The 27,274-nt window shown below is 41.3% G+C and overlaps 1 protein-coding gene across 3 annotated transcripts in view; it reads right to left on the bottom strand.

Annotated features, from left to right (window-relative positions):
• LOC126480748 (alpha-tocopherol transfer protein-like) overlaps positions 1-27,274 on the bottom strand; it is a 266,272-nt gene that overhangs the window by 41,594 nt on the left and 197,404 nt on the right. For all 3 annotated transcript variants that reach the window (XM_050104029.1, XM_050104027.1, XM_050104028.1), the window contains exons 5-6: positions 21,904-22,014; positions 8,383-8,488 (exon numbers count right to left, since the gene is read on the bottom strand). In XM_050104029.1, coding sequence (XP_049959986.1) covers positions 8,383-8,488; positions 21,904-22,014 — 217 coding nt within the window. The remainder of the gene's footprint in view (positions 1-8,382; positions 8,489-21,903; positions 22,015-27,274) is intronic.

Below are 27,274 nucleotides of genomic sequence, written 5' to 3'. Positions count from 1 at the left end.
CTACACCACAAAGCTGACGTGCTACAGACGCGAAATTTAACCTACGGGAAGAAGATGCTGTGATACGCAAATGGTTAGCTTTTCAGACCATTCACACAAGGTTGGCGCCGGTGGCGACACCTACAACGTGCTGATATGAGGAAAGTTTCCAACCGATTTCTCATACACAAACAGCAGTTGACCGGCGTTGCCAGGTGAAACATTGTTGTGAAGCCTCGTGTAAGCAGGAAAAATGGGTGCCATGACGTTTCCGACTCTGACAAATGTCGGATTGTAGCCTATCGCGATTGCGGTTTATAGTATCGTGACATTGCTGCTCGCATTGGTCGAGATCCAATGACTGTTAGCAGAATATGGAATCGGTGGATCCCTACGGCCTTGTATCACTAGCAGTCGAGATGACAGGCATCTTATCCGCATGGCTGTAACGGATCGTGCAGCCACGTCTCGATCCATGAGTCAACAGATGGGGACGTTTCGTAGACAACAACTATCTGCACGAACAGTTCGACGACGTTTGCAGAAGCATGGACTATTAGCTCGGAGACCATGACTGCGGTTACCCTTGACGCTGCATCACAGACAGGAGCGCCTGCGATGGTGTACTCAACGACGAACCTGGGTACACGAATGGCAAAACGTCATTTTCTCGGATGAATCCAGATTTAGTTTACAGCATCATGATGGTAGCATCCGTGTTTGGCGACATCGCGGTCAACGCACGTTGGAAGCGTGTATTCGTCATCGCCATACTATCGTATCACCCGGCGTGATGGTGTGGGGTGCCATTGGTTACACGTCTCGGTCACCTCTTGTTCGCATTGACGCCAATTTGAACAGTGGACGTTATTTTTCGGATGTGTTAGGACGCGTGGCTCTACCCTTCATTCGATCCCTGCGAAACCCTGCATTTCAGCAGGATAATACACGACCGCAAGTAGCAGGTCCTGTACGGGCCTTTCTGGATACAGAAAATGTTCGACTGCTGCCCTGGTCAGCACGTTCTCCAAATCTCCCACCAATTGAAAACGACTGGTCAATGGTGACCGAGCAACTGGCTCGTCACAGTACGCCAGACGCTACTCTTGATGAACTGTGGCATTGTGTTGAAGCTGCAGGGGCAACTGTACCTGTACACGCCATCCAAGCTCGGTTTGACTCAATACCCAGGCGTATCAAGGCCGTTATTACGGCTAGAGATGGTTGTTCTGGGTACTGATTTCTCAGGATCTATGCACCCAAATTGCACGAAAACGTAATCACATGTTAGTTCTAGTATAATATATTTGTCCAATGAATACCCGTTATCATCTGCATTTCTTCTTGGTGTAGCAATTTTAATGGCCAGTAGTGTATTAGCAACATGTCACCAGTTGTTAACGAGATCGTGTAATGGGGTTACGAGAAGCTAAATGTTCCTTCTACTATATTGCGGAAAGATTTGGCATGAATGCAGTCGTTGTACATGATAGCTGGCAGCGTTGGTTTCGAGAATGCACGTTCGCAAAAAGACCGTGCTCCGACTGCCACATGGCACCACCTAGGTGAAAGACCATCATGGCTCTGGAGCGTCGTACTGCATCTGCAGCCGCAGTTCGAGCAGCAGTTAACAGTACAGTCAAACAACGAACTATTACAAATCGGTTAAGTCAATGACAACTACGATCCAAATGTCCTGTAGTGTGAATTCCACTGACACCAAAGCACCGCCATTTGCGATTTTAGTGATGTCATGCGAGAGCTCTTTGTGGGGCAGGACTCACGTCAATTGTGTTTGCTGGTGAAAGCTGGTTCTGCCTCAGTGCCCTTTGTTGGTTATGAGGAGTCCAACCTGCTTGTGTGCAAGATCCACTGGACCTAACATTTTCCGCGCGGGATAGCCGCGTGGTCTATATGGTGTCTTGTCACGGTCCGCGCGGCTCCCTCCATCGGAGGTTCGAGTCCTCCCTTTGGCATGGGTGTTTTTGTTGTCCTTAGTGTAAGTTAGTTTAAGTTGTACTGAGTAGTGCCCAGGCTTAGGGACCGATGACCTCAGTAGTCCCATAAGATCTTGCCACAAATTTCAAGAAATTAAGACTTAGACATGGAATTATGGTCTGTGATGCGATTTCGTATGGCATCAGGAATACTCTCATGGATATTCCACGCACTCTCACCGCTAATTTGTACATTACTTTACTCATACCGAGTATGCAGGAACGATCTGTATTTGCCTTCTTAGAAGAAGAAAACATCTTAGTCAAGATCACCATTAAACACTGTATTCTCGATAATCGGTTTGGGTAAACTATGTTACCATCGTCAGATCTGTAATGACGTTACAAAAGGTGCTACAAACGGTTAAACAATTAATGCCAGATTAACCCATAGAGGAATCAATGACAACGTATCTTCGACAGGTTATTATAAACATCTTGTGCCAGAGGCACACAAAATCTTTCCATTATATCTCCAGCTGCATAACGTAGGGAATGAATGATGCGTTGGCATGTCTAAAGTAAAAGTTAAAATTACTATGTATACACATCGCCACAACATTGCATCCATTTAATCACAAGTTATGCCTACTAGGGCGCCATAGCCCTGACTGTCAACAGACAATGCGTAAGACGAACTGACAACTTGTACAACAGGCGTCGCTGCAGCGCATAGTCTAATACTAAAAAATACGTAATTTAAAACCAACCATGACTCCAGATATAAAACTTCTGAAATGTTAAAAAAAACTGCTTGATGATTTCTCCTTGACCAAACCTAGTTAAGACATCCTATACATCATATTTACCATAAATGCATGATATCATCACAAAACTGCAAGTATCTTTATGACAGCATAGTTAAGTAAGCGCGAGCATAAATACTAAAGAAAATTAATTTTTTTAAACATTACAGAAAAAGTTACACTGAATGGCAAAAAAACTTATAGGAAATTATTAAAATACAGCGGTGTTCAACCCAATGTCTGGAACTAGCACAACTAAACTTAAAATTATACTATTATAGTGCAATACACCAAGCTTAGAGCACAAAAAGGTGAGGCTATGTGATTGCCTGTATCAATGCCGTAATTACTACGTGGCATGCCAACAGAAAACGGTAGATTGAGCGCGTGGACGTCTGTAACCAAATAATACAGAATAAAAACCATAAGAAAACTCATTGATTTCATTACATGAATATTAATTATGAACTAATACATATCGATGCCTAGGAATATTTTCATGTAGCCAACTATCTGTCTTCATCCATCAACATACACTTAGGGAATCCAGTGCGGATGGAACTCTGCGTAACTCATAGATTACGCCAGAGATCCAGCATGGACTCAATAATTGATACTAGAATACTTGGAAGCTACGATTAATAAATCGTTCTATTACACTATTACAGCTCGAAGTCCACGTGCATCAGCATATAGTCACAGGTACCAACGGGCTAACCACACCAAATACTCAGCGTTTACTTGCAGCACGGCGAAGAGTAGAAAGTTTTAAATATGCTAGATACCTAGGTATGGCATACATCATCACTCATACACCATTACGTAGCTCGAGGTTTACGTTCAAATCGTAGTACCAACACACCATTCATCACAAATGTTGTGCAACTGGGGATTTACTGGAGAGATTTTAAGTGTCTCTGGCACAAGATGTTTATAATAACCTTTACGAAGGTATGTTGTCATTGATTCCTCTATGGATTGATCTGGAATTAATTGTTTAACGGTTTGTAGCATCTTTTGTAATGTTATTACAGACCCGATGATGGTAACATAGTTTACCGAAACTGGCTTCCGCAATACAGTATTTTATCGCGATCTTGGCTAAGAAGTTTTTCTTCTCCTAAGAAAGCAAATTTATACCTCAGTCTGGGGATTGGATCTGTTGTGCTGCCATTCCTGAATAGCATTCCAGGGGTGATTTCCAACAGGATAACCTTCGCAAACATAACACTGCTGCAACCCAACACGCTCTACAGAGTGATGACATGTTTCCTTTGCCTGCTCAGTCAGCAGATCTATCTCGAATCTAGCACACAACGGACATCATCGGACGACAAATCCAACATCATCCGCAACCCTCATTAACTGTCCCTGTATTGACCTACCAAGTGCTACAGGCATAGAACTCCATCCAAAATACGTATATCTTTCACTTGTACAACAATTCATGCATTTTCGCATGCTTGCATTCATCATTCTGGCGGTTATACCGGATGTTAATAGTACCATTTCTTATACTGAGGTTTTTAGATATTTTATTTCAATTAAGGGCACCACTATTGGTGGAGTAATGATTAAGCATCCCACATCCCACTTTTTTATTTCGACTACATTAAGATTCTTAACCTATGTATCACTACAATTTAGGAAGGCAACTAATACAGGGGATAGGCAAAATAATGTGAACACCTGTACGTACTTGGGAATGGTTTATTAATAAGAGGTTGGACCCCCATCGCCTCCAGTGGAATGTTACGCCACTCTCAGTTCAGAACCTCTTATAACTCCTGTAGGTTCGAGGGAGGCGGAAATCTGCTCTCCAAAAATTGCCCACAAGGGGTTAGATAATGTTGAAGTTCAGGGACTGTGTTGGCCAGGAAAGACGCTAAAGTTAAGTTGTATGCTCCTCATACAACGATTGTAGTGTCCAGGCTATGAGAATGTGTGCATCGCCCTGAAATTTGTCATCATTGTTGGGGAACAACATTTGAATCATGGGGGTCAACTGATCATCTGACATGTACGCATAATCGTTGGCTGTAACACGACCTTTGAGAGGACTAATGGGATCAGCAAAATACCATGATATGGCTGAAAACACGGTCAAAATTCCACCTCCATGCTTAACCGTTGGAATCAAGCAATCAGGTTTGTAGCCTTCTTTCGGTGTTCTCCAGACGAAAACCTGGCCCGATGTTTGAAATAACTGAACGTTGACTCGTTGGACCATATGACGTGTTTCCACTGATCAGCCGTCCAAGATTTATGCTCCTCAAGCCATGTGTTACGCTTTATTGCGCTCTTTGTCGTACCTAATGGTTTCGGTGTTGCAGCTCGTCCATGAATTCGATTTAGGGAGTTCTCGGCGGACAGTGTTGACAGATACGGGGTCTCAAAGATGGCTATTGCGCTCTGCAGTAACTTTAGCTGCTGTAGTTTTGTGTTGTTTTGACGCAATTCGTGTTAGCGTAAGTCGATCTCTGTCATTTAGTTTTGGTTTACGTCCAATATTACGTTTAGAAGATGATGTCTTTCCTTGTTTTGTGTAGGCTGTCATGACTGTTGAAACAGTTGCTCTTGAAATATTCAGTAAGTTTGTTGCCTTGGTTACTGACGCTCCAGCCAAATGGGCCGCCTAAATCTGCCCTCTTTGGAACTCTGTTAGGTCTTTCATTGCACGTCGACCTCGGCCTCTGAATGCAAATACAAAGTGTGTATTACTCGTAAACAAACTGCACTGGTGTCTAGTCCGTACTGAGCACGCACAGTCAAGCACTACGCGTGCTTTAACTGCGTTGTTAACCGTTAAACACAACCATCCCATTACTACCACCGTTCACATTATGTTGAACATCCCCAGCAGTTATTTCTTTCAGAGTGTATGAGAGGCCACAATGTGTGAGTGCGTGTACGTGCGCGCGTGCGTGTGTTTGTGTGGGTGTGCACCTGTTGTGTGGCCACCAAAGAACTAAATGAATGTGAGCTTATAAGAAATTATTGGCAGACGAATGGCAATGTAATATGGGAAGCAGATATAAAGATTCATGCCTTTTGGTAACGTGGTGGCAACCATTTTTATAGTAGTTACGTATGAGAAACCGATATAAAAGGTGAGATACTTGAAGTTACATATTTGAAATAGATATTTTTTTATGCTTTTCACTGGAAAAATTGTTGTGAGTGATGAACTAGTTCATGACAGTTCTTTCTTTTTCCATCTTCTCTTACTCACTGATGTGTGATTTGCTGTAGGGTATTCAGTGAATCAGTATGTCCAAGTTAATGAATTTATTTTGAAGTGTAGAATGAATGTTTCCCTGCACGAGAATTGGTGACAGTTTGATAATGTTTCTTCCTTTTTAGTGGAGTTGCGTATGTGATTTGTGGAGTATTATATAATGCTTTAATGACGTTTGTTGTAGTGGATCTGCCACTAAGGACGGTTATGTATTTTTTGTATTTTACATGGCTGTGTCACTATGCCTTCAGTTTGTTTCTTCTTGGCTAGTCCTGCAAACGTTTTACCTTGTGTTCGCTCTAGATGTTGAGTTGACGAACATTTTTTAAATGATTAGTGGTAGATGCTCAAGAATACGGAAAAATAATAGTTTTATGAATGAATTAAATTTGTGCTGTGCTGTGCATGGGAATATTTTATCCTGTTTGTGTCTTATCATTTGTAAGAGACTATGGAACTTGTATGCCAGCTCTAGGTGCTGAAGTGATAAACATTTTGTTCTGTATTATCCTGTGATACGCTACCTGTAGGCGATGAAGCTGTGCCTATGCAAAAGAGCGTACTTCGATGCAATTCAAGTTCAGGCAAGAACAAGTGGCTTAAAATTAATACCACAAGATCGTTTACGAAACACACTTAGTTTCCAGTAAGAAGAGTTGCAGGGCATATCTTAATGATATTTGACACATATTTACAACGGATGTATTGAGCTGCTATAACTTAGGGTTGTAGATTTTCGCGCCGTGCGTATAGGATTTAATTACTGGACCTGTTTATTTGAGGTGGCCTGGTAGGAGAGCGCAAAGTTAAGGGAGGGTTAGGTATAGGAAGTATCCTGTAACAGGCTCAGTATTATTGTATTACATTGAAAATGCTGTTATAATATGACTGGACATAAATCTCGAGGCAATCCATAACCAAATATCCAACAATGACGTGTCATTGTAGTTAGCGAGGGAGCAGCATAAGGGAAAACTTTTTGGTAATGTAACTTATTGTAATGCACAGCACAGATTACTGAAGAAGCTAGGTGCCTTTTCTCGTTGAACTTGATCTCGTCATTTCAAAGTATTATTACTATTATTATTATTATTATTATTATTATTGTTTTCGATTATTCCCATTTAAGAGAGCGTCTGAACTTGAATTCCTTTATGATGATTGTTTATGTTTTTTCTGAGCCCAAATTTTCTTCATGTGTTCACTGTGTTGTTTCTTTCGCTCCGCTGTCCATTTGTATCCTGGTCTCTTCTGTGTTGTGATGTCAAATTTACGTTTTTTGATGATGTTCCTGAATTCAGTTCTGTTTTCTGCAACGTTTACTGTTATGTGTGCTTGTCTGAGGTCCTCTTCAACTTCTTTTATCCATTTTGTTTTTCCCCTGCCTGAGTTGATGACTTTAAGAATTCGCTTTGAAATTCTGTTTTCATTCATCCTGTGGATGTGTCAGTAGAACTGCATTCTTCTTTTCCTTATTGTATCCGTAATCTTGTCTGTGTATTTATATAATTCTGATGTTGGTCTCTTCTTCCAGATTCCTTGCTCTTGTATCGGGCCAAAAAATTTCCTGAGAATTTTCCTTTCTTGTTTCTCTATTTCTTTGATTTTAGTTTGTCCACCTATTTGTGTTGTTTCAGATGCATACAGTGCCTCCGGAAGTACGACAGTGTTGTAGTGCCTCAATTTTGCGTTAATGGATATGGACTTTTTGTTATAATAGTTCCAAGTGAGTTTATATGCTTTCTGTAGTTTTTTTATTCTTTCCTCATCGGCCTTTAGGTTGATTCCTGATGGCTGGATGATTTCTCCCAGGTACTTAAAATGTGGTACTTGTACGATTTTCCCATGGGTTGTCACAATAGGCAATTTGTCTTGTGGCACTCTTTCTATGTACTGGGTTTTCTCATATGAGATTTGCAGGCCTGTTCTTTGTGCAATTTCGTGTAACTTCTCTATGGCGTTAGTGGCTTCTTTTCTATTATTTGTGAGGATTGCAAGGTCATCCGCAAAAGCTAAACACTTCACATTGAGTCTATTATCTTCTCTAATGCCAATTTGGATTCCTATTATTATTACTATAATTAGTATCATTATTGCTGATGTTCTTTACGGCAATGTAATAGCTACGCAAGTAATCTTTCCCAGTGGAAAATGACAGCACATAAATCTTGGAACGTACATTAAATTTCGTAGCGTTTGATTCCTGTAGATGCAGACACAAAAGATCAAAAGAGACATTATATAACATTATATGCTCTTAAGGTGGGGTAAAAACATTATTACTTTATCTCTGTAAGCTAACTGCAGAAACTAATTCGACACCCCCTTCACTCTTTGAAAATGAGTTTTTCTCCCTATCAATATACGTAACATAAATCCAGAAATGCTGTGGTCGCGGAAAAATAGTAGAATCAGTACATACCATAAAGTTTTTCAGCAGGTCCAGCGGATCCTCCGAGTTCATCTGGTACAAGCTCCCGTGGAACATAGTCGAAAAGTGTTTCCGTGCCTGGTAGATGAGTAACCACCTGGAAAATAATGAAGTTTCGTCAGATACCGATTTTCTTATAGTTTAAAAGCAACACAGTAAGTACGTAAGACAGACAGAGAGAAACAATTCTCCGAAAATATATCATGCCGTGTCCACTGTACTGCACTTCGACTTACAGACTCTGTTAGAATTTTTAGAATTCTTGGATATATAAGACTCATGTGGCACTGCTGATGTTCAGAGAAAAGGCTGAGTTCCAAATTAAGCTAAGTATAACCAAATGTTGGTGAAAATAAGTTTACTGTGTCACAGCAGGTTTTCTTAGGGTGTGAAGGTCTAACTAACAGAAGCTCCACAGCTATCTAGTCTAAATTTCTTTAAGAAATAATTACCATTATCAGAATGTTTTAGTTGTTATCATTTGTCAGATTCGATGTTCAGCCTCGGATACCATAGTGGCGACATTGTGTACTTGACAGAAATGGTTGTCTTCAACGTAGGATTGGTTTAAAATCTTCATAATATGCATCCATTCTTTCCATTACCTTTTTTTGAGGTGAGACGGAACTGGTTTCCTTTAGAGTAGGACCCCTATAAACTTTCAGTTATCTGCATGCGTTCATTCCACTACCTGTTAGTTGACATGAGTGAGTTCCTAGAGTTTGCATTACAAGAAGGCTCACATTTAGGGCCCGCCGTGTAGAAGCAGTAAAACAAGTGAGTACTGGGAATGAAGACCAATACTGAAGGTGAAGAGCTGGTCTCCAGCCGGCTGCAGAAGACCATGAGTATGATAGTCATCGAAACTTTGCGATATTTTAACAGTGACACTCGGCTGGCAACCCATTAATTTTTCACCAACTGTGGATTGGGTAACTATGAACCGATTACTACATACCTGGTAGTCAGACTGATTTAATTTACTCACTCAGTTCTAAGTATCTGAGGATCTGAATGATTAACAATAGTTGTAGACATAAAGTTGCAGTTCCTTATTTTGTGCGTTGTGACTGATAAAAGCCACTGACTGTCAGAAGATGGGACGATTAGTGTGTATTGTCCCGTCGCCACGACAGCGGGGTCATTAGGAACAAAGCACAAGCGCAGAAAGGTCGTGCCTTTTCAAAGTAACCAGTCGAAGTAATTAGGGAAATCACTGAAAACTTGTACCTGGATGGTCGGTCGGTTATTTGAACCGTTTCTTCCCGATTTCGATTACAGTGTGCCAACCACTGCACCACCTTGTCGGCCCCATAACTGTCATCCAGTCTGAATGATACTTGTTTCCCATATTCAAATACTTTGGTTTGTTACTCAAAGCAGCATTCGTATGCTTCAGTACATAATCTAAATATGGCTTACAGGGATTTGCTTATATTATTCCTAAGTAGATTCTGGAAGTTGCTACCAAATTTAATACCATTATCGCAGAATATTACTTATTATATCTTAACATCAAAGAAGTTGATGTAGTAAAAATTATTCTTAAATGCTCCAGGCGAAGTTGACAGTTCTTCCTGCAAAGTGACTGTCAGTGATAAACTGGGTGTTCTGGCAAAAACCGTGCGATTTTAATTTTTAAGTCGTCAATACTTAGACTATTTTGAGGCTACTCTCTTCTTTTACTATCTTGTGGTGTCTTTTTATCATAATGTAACAGCTAGACCAGAAACCTCTCTAATATGTTTTGAATACCGTCGACTTAGACTACCCTTACTTTTTCCGTTCTACGGCCTCCTTCAGCGACATAGTAACAGTTTCTGAATGCCACAAGCGGCGTCACCTAACCTGTCCCTTCTTATGGCAAAGGCGTTCCACAGACATTCTTCCTCACATTGATTTTAGTGCTTTTTCATGTTCATCTGACCAATTAATGCTTAACTTTCTTAATTATAATCACACGCAAGCTGCTTCTCCAGATTTACGATCAACCGTGTTTCACTTCCATACAATTCAACGCTGCAGATGCGTATGTTCGGGAAATACCCCCTCACTTCCTGGTCAGTAAGTAAGATCGGCATAGCTCTTTTACTGAAGATTTTTTGTTCAGTGCTAATTTATTGCTTGCTTCAGGTTAATCTTACTTACTAGATAGATTTCTTTCACTACCAATTTTGATGTTAAGGAAGTCTTCTTTGTGCTATACTTCGGCCTTTATCTTTTCTTTGTTTATCTTTATCTGCTAAGAATGCAGTTCATTCATCTCAGTAGGTCTAACAAGAATTCATTCCTTCAAGGAATTTGTTGTTTGCGTGCCTTGATGTTGCTGTCCCTTCCCCTTTAACTTCTTCTGAAACTTCCATTACCTCTTTCATTATCTATCACATCGTACGGCATGAACACAGCTGTATGAAGTAATAACAATAAATAAAATGTCTCAGCTTGTTTTATGGTGACACAGGCCTTATTGCATGATTGGGTTTCAAGACGTGGACGATGAGGCGTGGAGTCGCTAAATCGAACATGCACTGGAGCTCGTAATAGGTAACAGTTTAATTTGTTGTTTTTATCCTATAACTGTCTTTATTGCTTCCCTGACGTACAAGTTGGATAGAAATTCTGATAGGATACTGTATTGCTTTACAACATTCTTACCATTAATAATTCTTTCTCGAACTTCCACCTAATTACCACCACTTAAGTTTTGTAAATATCGTAGCGTGTCTGTACCTCATTTCCCATCTTGTAAGGATTCTGATTTTGTTCATTAATACGTTCACAAGCAAGAGGAAATCTGAGTCCTCTTCAATCTACCATTTCTATCGGATATCCGGTTAAACCTGAACGCGAGGGGCTTAAAACCTTGAAAATTTGTGTGGAGTAATGCACCTTAGCTTTTCACTCTGAGGAGGAAGTGTTACTTGTAACTACCACCTTCATACGTATTTTACGCCATTGCTTCTAAAATCTCCAAGACAACGAGCTAGTGCTTCAATAATCAAATGGAAATCGGAGTTATTTAAAGACGACTGCACAAGGCAAAAACTTACGCACATAACATTAACTATAACCTTCTGATACCCACATTCAGAGCTGCATACTTCCTCTCGAATTATCTCCGCAGATTTCTTTTGGAGCTCTGACGCTTTTTTCTATCTCGAGACCTTCGGATGTGGAATTCCAGCATGACTATTGATGTCGTTTACGTATAATATTCATTAATTTTCACTCCAAAGTGACGGAATTTGAAAATATTTCCTAGTATAATTAATTTTTTTGCAGTTGTTACTCTTTTCATGACATACAAAATTTTGTGTACGCTTATATATAGTAATGAAGATGAGAATTTCAGATGTTATATGGACAATGTGTTATATGGCAAGCAGATACAGGAGAGAACCTTATTTCCCTTTTCGCTTTAAGGGTTCGCACACAGTGTGCGATCATTCGATTTGGATTTATCCTCTCTTGTCCGAAAACTCTCCTTTTGATATACTCCTAAACACAGAACGTATGGCATGTACTCCAAGTCAGAAAATCGTGGGTGTTACTTGGCGCGTCATACATATTTAGTTATCTATTTTTTATCGAAGACACTGAAGGAAACTCAAACAAAACAGTCATAATTCCTTCAAAAATAAACATATCTGACTGAAATGAGAATCATACAGCATATAAATGTTCTCGTATCCTGGCGATGAAGTAGAATAAGCATACAAAGGGCTACAAATGCCAATCAATCACAGAAAATTTCATTTAAAAATGATATCAGATTTCACTGCGAAAGCAGGACAAAAATTAAGAAACGATTCTTCACTAGAGAACTTAGGTAAGATACCGTAAATGACACTAGCCATATCTCAGTACAATTCACAGAAGAAAGCAAACAAAGTGGACAGAGCAAGTAACAAATGGCAAAAAGAAAAAAAGTTTATTATATGGGAACGTCGGTAGCATATTAGAAGTTCAAGTCGTCATTAACTCTTAATATGCAGAGTAAGAAGAGAGTCACAACTGGATTCGTGATTTCCTGTCAGACTGGCCACAGTAATAAACGGAAAATCAGTATTGTTATAAGCGTTCTGCTGTCCCTAATCTTTATAGATTTAGAAGAAACTGTGCAGCTCTCGGAGACTGTTTGCAGATTTTGCTGTCATTTACCGTATAGTAATGTCTTCAGAAGATCAAAATTAATTCCGAAGCGACTTAGACAAAACAGCTGCATTCTGCGAGAAGCGGCAATTCTATCTGATCTGATGCACACTTTGTTTAATTTTTTCCCAACAAGCGTGCTGAGGAACATTCGTCAATACTGCATGGGCATTCTGTTAGTAAAAGGGTGAATTGCCTTTCAGACGATGATGCACATATTTTAACACTAAAAGGCTTCGGTACTCAAACAAATGTCACATACAATTACAATCTGTGTAGGAAAGCTAATTGAATGCCAATAGAGATTTTTTAAACGTCATTAAGGAACAAGAGTTGCAGGATGTTTATATTGCCGATAACATAGATGACAAATATAATGCTTTCCTTAAAACATTTCTCATTCTGTTTGAGAGTTGATTTCGATTAGAACGTTCTAAACTGGGTAATAGCAGTAAAAGGCAGCCTGGGTTGCTGACTAGTGGCATAACGATATCTTGTAGAACAAAGCGGGAATTATATCAAAATGTTAGAAGTAGTCACAATCATGCTACAGTAGCCCATTGCAAACAGTACTGTACGGTGCTTAAAAATGTTGTTAGGAAGGCAAAGAGTATGTGGTACGCAAATAGAATAGCTAATTCACAGGATAAAATTAAAACCATATGGTCAGTTGCGAAGCAAGTGTCTGGTCAGCAGCAGAAGGTCGACGATATAAAGTCAGATCGTAGCAAAAATATTTCTGTTACTGATAAATCAGATATATGTACAGCATTTAACAATTTTCTGAGCATTGCTGGTGAATTAAATAAAAACTTAGTTTCTACAGGGAATCATAAAACTCTCTTGGAAAATGCCTTTCTGAGACTGATGTTGGAAATACTATTCTGTTATACTGACAAGAGGGAGATTAAGTCAATAATCAAATCACTGAAGCCTTAGGACTCTCATGTATATGACGGAGTGCCTAGCAGAGTATTAAAGTACTGTGTTGAACATGTTAGCCCTGTACTTAGCCACATTTGTATTTTTTCCTTTAAGAATAGTCGGTTTCCTGAACGATTACTCAGTAATAAAGCCGCTTTATAAAAAGGGAGAAAGGGAGAATGTAGGCAATTTTAGACCCATTTCTATGCTATCAGTGTTTGCTAAAGTTAAAGTAAAGGCTGCGAATGAAGGGATTAATGATCACTTTATATCACATAATATCCTATCAAATGTACAGTTCGACTTTAGAAGTTGTTTAACAATGAATATGCTATATTGTCTTTTCTGTGTGAGGTGCTGAATGGATTAAACAAAAGGTATTGATCGCTATGCATATACTTTGATTTAACTAAGGCGTTTGATTGTGTTGATCACAAAACATTGCTCCAGAAGTTGGGCCATTACGGAAGACGGGAATTAGCTCACAGTTTGTTCACTTCTTACTTTAACAACAGACAGCAAAAGATCATTATTCACAATGTTGAGAGTGGCTGTTTACTGACGATACTAGCTTGGTAGTAAAATAGTGCAGTTCATGACTTAAGTTCATGGCTTTTAGACAATAAGCTAACGCTAAATCACAGTAAAAAACCAGTTTTTTTCAATTTCTAACACCAATTCAACAAAATCCCACGTTTCAATTTCACACAATGGGCTTATGATTAGTGAAAGTGAACAGTTCAAATTTCTAGGTGTTCAGATAGTTAACGGTCATGGAAAGCCAACGTTCAGTTTCTTGTTCAAAGACTTAATGCTGCCATTTTTACAATTCGAACGGTATCTGAAGGGTAAGTGATCCTTCGACACGAAGTAAAGTCTACTTTACTTATTTACATTCGCTTATGTGGTATGGTATTATATTTTGGGTAACTCTTCTCATGATCATGTTCACTGATGACATGGCTATGAAAGCGAGGGAGAAATGGAGGAGCTTTTGAGTGATATTATCTTTCTAATGAGTACAGCCATCATTGAACTTGATCAGGTTCACTGATGGCATGGCTATGAAAGCCAGGTACAACTGCTTGACTTTATGAATGATATTAACTATGTAATGAGTACACTCTATGGATCGAGAACAGATGGAGGAAAGATTAAAGTAATGACGGGTAGCAGAAATGATTTCTGATGCCGACGACTGTTACATGTGGTTCCATACTGCATATGAATATATTTCTTTTTGATGTTCGTATGATGCACTGTGCTCGAAACGGGTCAATAAATCTGTATTTTTGAACAGCAAGTGACCAATTATTTTAGCCACCTATTCAGCAGTGCTATTTGGGGAGCAAAATAACTGATGATGGACGAAGTAGAGAGGATATAAAATGTAGACTGGCAATGGCAAGGAAAGCGTTTCTGAAGAAGAGAAATTTGTTAACATCGAGTATAGATTTAAGTGTCAGGAAGTTATTTCTGAAAGTATTTGTATGGAGTGTAGCCATGTATGAGAGTGAAACATGGACGGTAAATAGTTTGGACAAGAAGAGAATAGAAGCTTTTGAAATGTGGTGCTACAGAAGAATGCTGAAGATTAGATGGGTAGATCACATAACTAATGAGGAAGTATTGAATAGGATTGGGGAGAAGAGAAGTTTGTGGCACAACTTGACCAGAAGAAGGGGTCGGTTGGTAGGACATGTTCTGAGGCATCAAGGGATCACCAATTTAGTATTTGAGGGCAGCGTGGAGGGTAAAAATCATAGGGGGAGACCAAGAGATGAATACACTAAGCAGATTCAGAAGGATGTAGGTTGCAGTAGGTACTGGGAGATGAAGAAGCTTGCACAGGATAAAGTAGCATGGAGAGCTGCATCAAACCAGTCTCAGGACTGAAGACCACAACAACAACATTCAGCAGTGGCGTAAGTCTTCCAAAATTTTGGTCATAGTCGCATGCCTCCTGCTCGACTTCTCATCGCGTCTTAAAATTAGCGGTAGCCTTATCAAAATTGGGACCACGAAGCAGAGTAGACGAAAATCCCGCAACCTTGGAAGCAAAACAACTTCTAACGGACGTAGCGAGGATATAAAAAGAAGTCTGTTCCAGGCAAGGTAAGTCATGTAACGCATTCGTACCGATGCTAGATCAAAACATGAAAAGTTCGTTGGATCATTGGTGTATTTCTGTGGATAATGTGTTCATATTGCTGATGTGCGGTATCAAATGTCTCTGAGCACTATGGGACTTAACTTCTGAGGTCATCAGTCCCTTAGAACTTAGAACTACTTAAACCTAACTAACCTAAGGACATCACACACACCCATACCCGAGGCAGGATTCGAGCCTGCGACCGTAGCGGTCGCACGGGTCCAGACTGTAGCGCCTAGAACCGCTCGGCCACCCCGGCCGGCGATGTGCGGTAGCAGTTCTGATTATAGTCTCAATTTTTGATTGAATTTTTATTTCGCAAGCGTAATATAATACTATATATTTTTTGCTTAAATTTCCTATGTTTTCCACCTGCTGCCTTTCTGTTAAAACACTCATTTGTTTAAAGCAGCTGTTCAAAATAACCTGCTGTTAATTTAGTTCGCTGAGTGAAGTTATCACTATTCCCCTTGACTGACTGAACTCTGCTCAATGAAGTTTAATAAGTGTTAGAACGCCACGCAGGAATGTTCAGTGTTGCGATGTCTGCCCTACACTGTCGCTGTAAAATAAAAACATACATTAAAGTCGATTTAGTGAGAGGCAGAGAGCTACTCAACTAAGATGGCGAGCACTGTCCGCTATATCTCTCCTCATGGATCTGCTTCTCCCTGTTAATATCTGCAGTACATCTTATTGCCTTTGAATATTTAAAAATCAGGTCACAAAGATAAGCTGTTGGGTTTCGAGCTGTTAGAAAGTAGTTATCAAATTACCTGTGATCTGTTTGAATGATATGTCCTCCATTTCGTTCTAAGACTTCTGCGTTTTATATTACTATCACGATTTCGGCCTTAAGACATTATCAAGTACAACAATGTTGACCATAATTAGACTTTGTTGAGTTGTGCAGACTAATAATGGAAATATTCAAGCGTTACTACGTGGTAGTGGCCCAGAAATATGAAAGATTGTCATCATTTAATCACTCAGATCTTCTCGGTGCCATTGATCAATAGTGTGCTTCATGGTGTTGCGCTCGAGTTGTTTTCGCTTTTTATGCAAATATTTCGACCTCCTCTTAAGGTTTCTGTTTCACTTTCTAGGGACGCTCTGACAACTTATTTCCTGTTCCATGGAAATTGTTGCGAATAAACCGTTGGCGTAGCAATGGGTAATTATCTGTAGTGGCGAATCTGTACATTCAACCATTGAATCGAAGGTATCAGAATCCGCCAAGTAGGGACCAACATGTTTCTGTCGGACGTGTTCGATTACGTTTATTGTGTGGCCACATGAAGCGGAAAAGCTTCTAAGAGTTCCTGGCACATTTAAATTCCATCCATCGTAACATAAAAACATTTAAACTCCATCCAACGTAGCATAAAATCCACGACGAAACTCAAAAAAAAGAGGGCCTTCAATTTTTCCTTTATATGTTTGTTAAGAGAAGAACGAATAGATCTCTGGTTCATAGTGTGTATAGTGAACCTACGCTCACTGATCTGTCTCCAAGTCTTGAGCGATCATCATCACTCGCAAATAAATTAGGTGCTAAAGACTCTGTTCCAAGAGATCGGCCATATTCAGACAAAGACAGGTTCGCCGAAGATTTACAATTCCTACTTACGGTGTTCCGAAGGATATGGTATTCAGATCATCAAAATTATTGGTTGATGGAACCAAAATCAAGGACGCTTGAGAAAGAAGCTGAAAGAGACAGAGAAAGTGAAACCAAAAATTACTTATCTGTCTTATTCCGGCCCAAACCCGGAAAATCGGTATACGTAAACGTGGACCTCAGTGTACTTAGCTCTCTGGAAGTGAGATAAAATGTAATCTTTGTTATCTTAAAGACGATCTGGGTCTCCGGCGGCTGTGTGTGTATCGCATTCCATGTGGATGTAGCAAGTCTTACGTATGGTACACTATCACAACAGTCAAGGAGAGATGCAACAAACATCAATGACGTACACGAGTAAGACAGCCGAGGAAGTCAGCTGTCACCGAGCAATGCCTCGAATAAAAATCTTGAAAGTAAATACAAGGCGACCATTATCGTAGTGCAACGCCTAATTTCGGGGACAGCATACTTTAAAAATTCTATCGAAGTAAAAGTGTGAGAAAACCTGATAAACTGAGACGGCGGTTTCAATTTTAATAGCGAACAGGGTCCGGCACCCAATTTTTAAATTCTCGTCGCCCTTACAACTAACCGTGTTGCAAAACCCTGAGAGAAGTGGCGCTTCACGGAATATCGGTGCGATTTCTGAATAATAGAAGAGCAAAGGGCGTAATGTGAGTCGGGAATATATCTCGGTTATTCACAGTGGCTTGAGGCCAAAAATAGTTTACAGTCCGGTTGGACTCCAGGCAGTGAGTACAAGTAACAGCAAAACTGATGGAACTTTTAGAAAACGGCAGGGTCGGTCGTCGAAGAACTGTGTAAGAATGGAAACAACGACTCGGCAGAACACCCGGAAGCACTACAAAATCAAATACGTTATTTAAAAGGAAAGACGAGAGTACTGTAACGTTTTTGTATTGTCAATGCTTGTCTAAGCCTGTTCAGTTTACGTGTTACTGTGTAACGTAGGCAAGTAGGCGTTGTTGTGTATAGAAGACAGTTTGATTTGCAATTCAGCTCCATAGTCTTTTACTACACCCCTGCTTCCTTTTTCAACATATTATATCATGCTTTGGTAATATTAGGTTTGTGCATCAGTTCGTAGTCTTTTGTTTTGCATGTTGGTATTCCGGTTGCTGTGAGTTTGTTGATCGGCTTCCATTTTTGGATGAAGTTCATTGTTCCTATTTGAGTCTACTAATTGTCATCTATTTCAATTGGACATTGTGAGTGGAGCTGTGAACATTAGTATTTGGAGTGTCAGTCGGAGAAATCGGAACATTTCCAACATGTTCGTCTGCTTGATTTCAGTAGAGAGGTGATAGCAGCGGAGGCAACAGGAAGCATTTGCGTCGTGTATGGGATAACGCCATTGGACGGAACACGAAAAGAAAATGATCTTCTCGTTGGAGGATCGTTTTGACAAGTGACTCTCCACAGTCAGAGAGGTCTTCAGTGTTTGATCAAAATCGTTTAAACGAATTAATCCACAATGATCCACGTCACTGTACTCGAGAACTGGCAAATATGATGAACTGTGATCAGCATCGTGCGACAGTTGCATGCAATGGGGAAGATCGGGTGTATGGGTACCGCAAGCTCTAAAGCTAAAATCACAAGAATCAGCGGATAGGCATAGGTGCACCTCTGTTTGCTCGTCATCAGTTGGCTCGTTAACAATCCTGTATGTTCCTGGTGACAAAAAAATGGTATATTTAAGCTAACATAGGGAAAGAAAGAATCAAAACAAAGCAGCAACTTCCCGTATACAGACCAGCGCGCATCCACGAAAGATAATACTATACATCTGGTGCAACAGCGAAAGCGTGGTGTACTACGAACTGCTTTCCCGATATTTAACAATCACATCTGTTCTTTATTGTCAACAAACAAGACTCCCTGCAGACGCAGTCTAAGAACAACTACCAGGAAGACTGTGTGAAATGAAGCTACTAGACGATAGCGCCCTGCGTCGTCCTGCTAGTCTGACAGAGAATACACTACTGGCCATTAAAATTGCTACACCACGAAGATGTCGTGCTACTGACGCGAAATTTAATCGACAGAAAGAAGATGCTGTGATATGCAAATGATTAGCTATTCAGAGCATTCACACAAGGTTGGCGCCGGTGGCGACACCTACAACTTACTGACATGAGGAAAGTCTCCAACCGATTTCTCATACTCAAACAGCAGTTAACCGGCGTTGCCTGGTGAAACGTTCTTGTGATGCCTCGTGTAAGGAGGAGAAATGCGTACCATCACGTTTACGACTTTCATAATGGTCGGATTGTAGCCCATAGCGATTCCGTTTTATCGTATCGCGACATTGCTGCTCGCGTTGGTCGACATCCAATGACTGTTAGCAGAATATCGAATCGGTGTGTTCAGGAGGGTAATGTGGAACGCCGTGCTGGATGCCAACGGCCTAGTATCACTAGCAGTCGAGATAACAGGCAACTTACCGCATGTCGGTAACGGATCGTGCAGCCACGTCTCGATCCCTGAGTCAACATATGGGGACGTTCGCTTGACAACAACCATCTGCACGAACAGTTCGACGACGTTTGCAGCAGCATGGACTATCAACTCGGAGACCATGGCTGCGGTTACCCTTAACGCTGCATCACAGACAGGAGCGCCTGCGATGGTGTACTCAACGTCGAACCTGCGTGCACGAATGGCAAAACGTCATTTTTTCGGATGAATCCAGGTTCTGTTTACAGAATCATGATGGTCGCATCCGTGTTTGGCGACATCGCCGTGAACGCACATTCGAACCGTGTATTCGTCGTCGCCATACTGGCGTATCACTCGGTGTGATGGTATGGGGAGCCACTGGTTACACGTCTCGGTCACCTCTTGTTCGCATTGACGGCACTTTGAACAGTGGACGTTACATTTCAGATGTGTTACGACCCGTGGCTGTACCCTTCATTCAATCCCTTCGAAGCCCTACATTTCAGCAGGATAATACACGACCGCATGTTGCAGATCCAGTACGGGCCTTTCTGGATACAGAAAATGTTCGACTGCTGCCCTGGCCAGCACATTCTCCAGAACTCTCACCAACTGAAATCGTCTGGTCAATGGTGACCGAGCAACGGGCTCGTCTCAATACGCCAGTCACTACTCTTGATGAACTGTGGTATTGTGTTGAAGCTGAATTGGCAGCTGTACCTGTACTCGCCATCCAAGCTCTGTTTGACTCAATTCCCAGTCGTATCAAGGCCGTTATTACGGCCAGAGGTGGTTGTTCTGGGTACTGATTCCTCAGGATCTATGCACCCAAATTGCGTGAAAATGTAATCACATGTCAGTTCTAGTATGATATATTTGTCCAATGAATTCCCGTTTATCATCTGCATTTCTTCTATGTGTAGGAATCTTAGTGGCCAGTAGTGTACTATACAGGATTTGCGTTTAGAAGTCATTCCGCAACCATCTTGTTCACCTGTACTTGCATGCTCAGATTTTCCGCTGTCTTTGTAGCAACCTTCAAGTAACTTCCCTTCCGAATTCAAGTGCGCTCCGAGCACGGCTTGACGAGTTCTTCGCCTAAAAACCACGTGATTTCTACAGTCTTAGGCGGTGTGCTATGAATAGTGAATGGGAATATATTTCTGAAGTCTGAAGTCTCTTGTGTGTATCTGTTGTGTTAAGCTTAATGAAAAACTCTACGAACTTTTACAGCGATCCAGTAAGTAGAAGGCGATAACGATACGAGTCACGTGTCCTGAGGCTGAAAATTATGTACGTCTTTAAATACGATCAACATGTCTCCGTTAGGCAATATTCTAGTACGTATAAACCAAAATTTAACTGATTAACAGACACAACCGTTGTACAGTCACGGACTCCACGAATGCAGGTATGTGAAGACTATAGAGCACAAGAACAACGTTTCCCCCTCACCCCTCTCCTTTCCTGCGAATTAATCCATTACGGGACAACTTTGACGCTGTAGAACTAAAACTCTAAAATAGGAATGGAGCAGGAATGGCGTCAGTTTTATGCAATTATTTCAGAAATATGCACTTAACAATAAGTCTTCTCCATTTTCTCATATGCTGTTAAATTCCTAATCAACCAAATGAAACTATCCTTTTTTTAGATACAGGTATGGTTTCATTCCCCTGAACAAACAAGTTTTTCATACATAAGTGATGTTTTACATGTATGTAACAATTTTCGGTAATAAAATTAAATAATAATTACATGGGGAAACAACATCACAGGTACAGTGACGGAGAATAAAAACCTCTGGAAATGCTGACCATCAGTGAGTAACTGGTTTTTTCAGTGTTCCGAAGACGTGAAAGTATTAGCAGCATACAGTTTGACATTCACATACTATTCCACAAACACTGAATCAGTTAAGATATTACTTTAAAGGAAATGTTTGAACTGTTACCGAATGCTACGGAAGAGGTAACAAGTAAACGAGGTAATAAACACAGAGAAAAGAATAACATTATTTAGAGATAATTCTGTAGAGTGAAATTTCAGAAAATAAGAAAAACATTTGTTTGCTAATAACCTGTTGTCATAAATTACAGCAATATATCCACAATTTTCTTATTATATATAGGTGCTGACAATTTATTATACTTAATCGTTTATTTAGCGAACAGCCACACTATCACTCTCTACTCACCCTCTGTTTCAACTTATCCGAGAGAGCGGCCTTAGCTATGTTGAGAATTGCGTCTAACACCTTTGGTGAGTTCACAAGATGTACAGCTTTTATTCTCCGGCAGTAGGCTTCCTACAAAACGAAAATAACAAGATTCTTTACTCTGATGAAGCAACCGTAAGTTATCTACAGAAAACTATTTTTCTCCAGTATTTTAAAATCTTGTCGTACTTGACTTCAATTAGAATGCCAACACAGAACAATTCATATAGTCAGGAAGTGTTCAAATTCCAAATTTTCAACGATTTGTTAGTTGATAAATCGTTTCTGAGACTAATATGCTTAAAGGCAGTAAACCAGTAAAGATTCAGGATGAGAAAATGTGGCACACACAAACACACACACACACACACACACACACACACACACACACACACACACACACAGTGGTGTCACCGCCAGACACCACACTTGCTGGGTGGTAGCCTTTAAATCGGCCGCGATCCGTTAGTATACAGCGGACCCGCGTGTCGCCACTATCAGTGATTGCAGAGCGAGCGCCGCCAGACGGCAGGCCTAATCTAGAGAGACTCCCTAGCACTCGCCCAATTGTACAGCCGATTGTACAGCCGACTTTGCTAGCGATGGTTCAGTGACTACATACGCTCTCATTTGCAGAGACGACAGTTTAGCCTAGCCTTCAGCTACGTCATTTGCTTCGACCTAGCAACAGATAATATTGTGAATCATGTACTGTCAAGAGCGACGTTCATCATTAATGGATTAAAGTTAACTATGAAACTAATTAAATCCGCTTTCTGAATTCTCATTCCTTGTTATGTTCCAGACCTCACGTCAGTATAGTTCTTCCCTCTTCACGCCAGCCTGCGTGAGCTAAAACGCGTGCATTTCGGCCTCCTCTAGTAACACGGTGTTGGCTCTTCTGCCAACCCAACACACACAACATACTGAAATGTTACAAAGGAAGTCACTGCCTGATCTTATTACTAAAAAGAATTAGCCAGGCACTAAGCAACACAGTAAAATGTAGAGTTCCCACACCATGTAAACGTTCAAAGATTTTTTCCTGAATCGTTCCAGCTTTTGGAAAACTAGAATGCAGATTCGCAAGTCAGGTACTTCTCCCCCGTGATTCCTGAAGTATTCGCGGAGTTGTGAACAATCCATGAAGTTTCGGGATTGCAGCTGGGTGACGTTGACATCGTGCTACGAAATATCGGCTGACCAGCATTCAGCCACTATCCGAATACTTACCTCATGATGGCTAAATTGCTTTCAACCGAAACATTGTGACAATATATCTATTAGTGGATCACAATGTTCTTGCACATGGTAAAGACTGTCAGCTTAACGTCAGATATCATTGCGATTTTTCACGAGAACAAGCAGAACTTCTTCATAGTATGTACGCAACGTCTTGAAATTCACTGTACGATTCGTTTTCCTAAATTCCCACGGTTCTTGTTTACTGTACTGTTTCTTATAATGGCCATTGGAGACTAAATGCAGTAATATCGTGGTCGCGTAATACGTCATCCGACTGCAATCCAGGAACCTCATTGGATAATTCTACCGTCTCATTAAACTGAGATTTACTGATTCCTGTTAACCAAGTCATAAGGCATAGTAAAATTCTATATTAAGTGTATTCGTGAGTTTATTGAAAGAGAGTCATTCTTCCCGTCTACACATGAGTATGCGTTGTTGCTGACAAACTAAACGCTGTCGAAACACGACTGGAAACCCTGACAGTTACGCAGGAATGTCTTACGACACATCCATACAGCTTCGTCCCTTTACAGCGCAGTCGGCAAGAGCATCGGCTCTAAATTTCAAGAGGACAGGTTCCGCTCATAGTTCAAACATCATGTTTATTCTTCCATGAAACTTTTAAATAATGCCTGCTTCACAGAAGAATAAGAGAATAATTTTAAATACGAGCCCTAGACTGTTGCTGAGCCATTTCTCTGCGATATAGTTTCTTGCAGGTCTTATGGTGATTGGAAACAAGGAGAAAGGCACTAACAGACAGGTAGCTGTAACTCGAGCCTAGGTAAGCGTTATACGTGGCAGGCAGGCGTTCGCCTCTGGTCCGTAATACCGTTTTCATCTATCAGGAAATACCACTGCTATCGAATACTTGTCTCCTAAACTTTAGTAGTGTGTGTTTAAGAAACTACATGTGAGCATTTGCCTCGACGTGCTGTATCACACAGCAGCGTGAATCATAGCTGAGATTTTAACATACCATGCTTCAAATAGTGTTCTTTGTATCTGACATCAAATGTTCTACCTGTTTGTTCTATGTCTTTGTCAACACAAGCGTTCCACTGCATTGGATATATACCTGCTTTCTGGTTTACGTCTCTGTTGTTTGTTATTTTTGGGGTGTCTTTCTCTATAGAATTGTCTGCCACGTATGCTATGTTTATTTCGTGTCTTCTGAAAACATCGGTGACTTTTTGTGTGAGTTTTTGTTTGTATGTCATTGTGTACCATCTTACGTAGTTACGTATTTTATGGTTTCATGGACATTCAGATGAAGTTTTCTGAATTTCTGGTATAGATCACATGGATATGCCTGGTCAACAAGGTCGAACGTCATACAAAAACTGCTATACAAAGAATGGAAACAATTCATCTAAGAACGATCAATCAAATCAAAAAACTCCAGTCACAACAGAATAGCTTTACACACCGCCAGGAGGAACACACACACAAATTCTACCAGACACTAGTGAACCTTACAGACACACAGTTAAACAGTAAAGAAAGGTTACTGTTGGAGAAAGGAATAAAACAGAGTGTAAATTCTAAAATAGATAATCATTACATAGAAACTCCAATTATAAAAGCAGAAAGTGTTTTGACAAGGGAGATAGGAATGGAGACAGAAGTGTCAACATTGGTCTAGCTTGAGAAGTAGTAAAATATCCAGTATGAGAACAACAACACAAAAAAAAACGCAGAATCCTGTGGCACTCAGAAAACTGAATACAATACACTGAAAAATTAGAAGCATTCATCTCAGAAAATAACATTAAAATTAAAATCTGATGAACATACAGATTACACAGCAAGTAAAAAGCACTCTAAATACTCTACGAACTGCTTGATAATCTAAAAATAAGAAGATTGTATCGTTGTAGATCCCACTAAAGATGCCTTAGAGGAAGAAAAAGGCGAAAAGCATCTGGGAAAAATAAATCAATTAGCTGCTGGGAAAGGCGGTTTTATTTACAAAGTAAGTAGTACACTATTAGACAGACCTTAATTCTAAGCATTCTTATAAATACACTCCTGGAAATTGAAATAACACCGTGAATTCATTGTCCCAGGAAGGGGAAACTTTATTGACACATTCCTGGGGTCAGATACATCACATGATCACACTGACAGAACCACAGGCACGTAGACACAGGCAACAGAGCATGCACAATGTCGGCACAAGTACAGTGTATATCCACCTTTCGCAGCAATGCAGGCTGCTATTCTCCCATGGAGACGATCGTAGAGATGCTGGAAGTAGTGCTGTGGAACGGCTTGCCATGCCATTTCCACCTGGCGCCTCAGTTGGACCAGCGTTCGTGCTGGACGTGCAGACCGCGTGAGACGACGCTTCATCCAGTCCCAAACATGCTCAATGGGGGACAGATCCGGAGATCTTGCTGGCCAGGGTAGTTGACTTACACCTTCTAGAGTACGTTGGGTGGCACGGGATACATGCGGACGTGCATTGTCCTGTTGGAACAGCAAGTTCCCTTGCCGATCTAGGAATGGTAGAACGATGGGTTCGATGACGGTTTGGATGTACCGTGCACTATTCAGTGTCCCCTCGACGATCACCAGTGGTGTACGGCCAGTGTAGGAGATCGCTCCCCACACCATGATGCCGGGTGTTGGCCCTGTGTGCCTCGGTCGTATGCAGTCCTGATTGTGGCGCTCACCTGCACGGCGCCAAACACGCATACGACCATCATTGGCACCAAGGCAGAAGCGACTCTCATCGCTGAAGACGACACGTCTCCATTCGTCCCTCCATTCACGCCTGTCGCGACACCACTGGAGGCGGGCTGGACGATGTTGGGGCGTGAGCGGAAGACGGCCTAACGGTGTGCGGGACCGTAGCCCAGCTTCATGGAGACGGTTGCGAATGGTCCTCGCCGATACCCCAGGAGCAACAGTGTCCCTAATTTGCTGGGAAGTGGCGGTGCGGTCCCCTACGGCACTGCGTAGGATCCTACGGTCTTGGCGTGCATCCGTGCGTCGCTGCGGTCCGGTCCCAGGTCGACGGGCACGTGCACCTTCCGCCGACCACTGGGGACAACATCGATGTACTGTGGAGACCTCACGCCCCACGTGTTGAGCAATTCGGCGGTACGTCTACCCGGCCTCCCGCATGCCCACTATACGCCCTCGCTCAAAGTCCGTCAACTGCTCATACGGTTCACGTCCACGCTGTCGCGGCATGCTACCAGTGATAAAGACTGCGATGGAGCTCCGTATGCCACGGCAAACTGGCTGACACTGACGGTGGCGGTGCACAAATGCTGCGCAGCTAGCGCCATTCGACGGCCAACACCGCGGTTCCTGGTGTGTCCGCTGTGCCGTGCGTGTGATCATTGCTTGTACAGCCCTCTCGCAGTGTCCGGAGCAAGTATGGTGGGTCTGACACACCGGTGTCAATGTGTTCTTTTTTCCATTTCCAGGAGTGTATATTGGCAATTGCCATAGCGTGTGGGATGTTTGCAGAACGGAACATTCACTCCGCAGCGGAGTGTGCACCGATATGAAACATCCTGGTAGATTAAAACTGTGTGCCAGACCGAGACTATGACATTCATATTCTACACTCTACAACTCTAACCCCCCCTGCCCCCCTCCCTCCACACACACCCTCCCCCACACACACACTCTGAAAAAATAAGGCAAAAGTCCCGAGTTCGAGTCTTGGTCTGGCAGGTCCCGAGTTCGAGTCTCAGTCTGGCATACAGTTTTAATCGGCCAGGAAGAGTGAAAGTTTCATTTGGAAATATTGAAAATTTTTTCTGTGTGTTATGCATAGGAATAGAACAAATATCACCGCAATCAAGAATGAAACCACAGTGACATCTCCTTTCAAATGTTCTCCTAAACGAGGTCAGCAAAACCAGTGTGTTCTTGGCGTCTTTGAATACAAGCACTGAAACAGAAACTAACACTGACGAAATGTGCCAAATTTATGTTGTTGCTACCACGCAGTACTTACATAACCTGTTGCCCGTCGAGATCTTTTGCCGCTAACTGATTTTCTACACTCGAATTCAGCGTAGCTGCGGCTTACGCAAACAAGACGGTGGTGGTGTGGAAATCGAGTACGACTACACAGAGT

This window comes from Schistocerca serialis, chromosome 5 (genome assembly GCF_023864345.2).
Source record: "Schistocerca serialis cubense isolate TAMUIC-IGC-003099 chromosome 5, iqSchSeri2.2, whole genome shotgun sequence".
NCBI lineage: Eukaryota > Metazoa > Arthropoda > Insecta > Orthoptera > Acrididae > Schistocerca > Schistocerca serialis.
The sequence above is the reverse complement of the archived record's forward strand: the minus strand, read 5'-3'. Positions and strand labels throughout refer to the sequence as shown.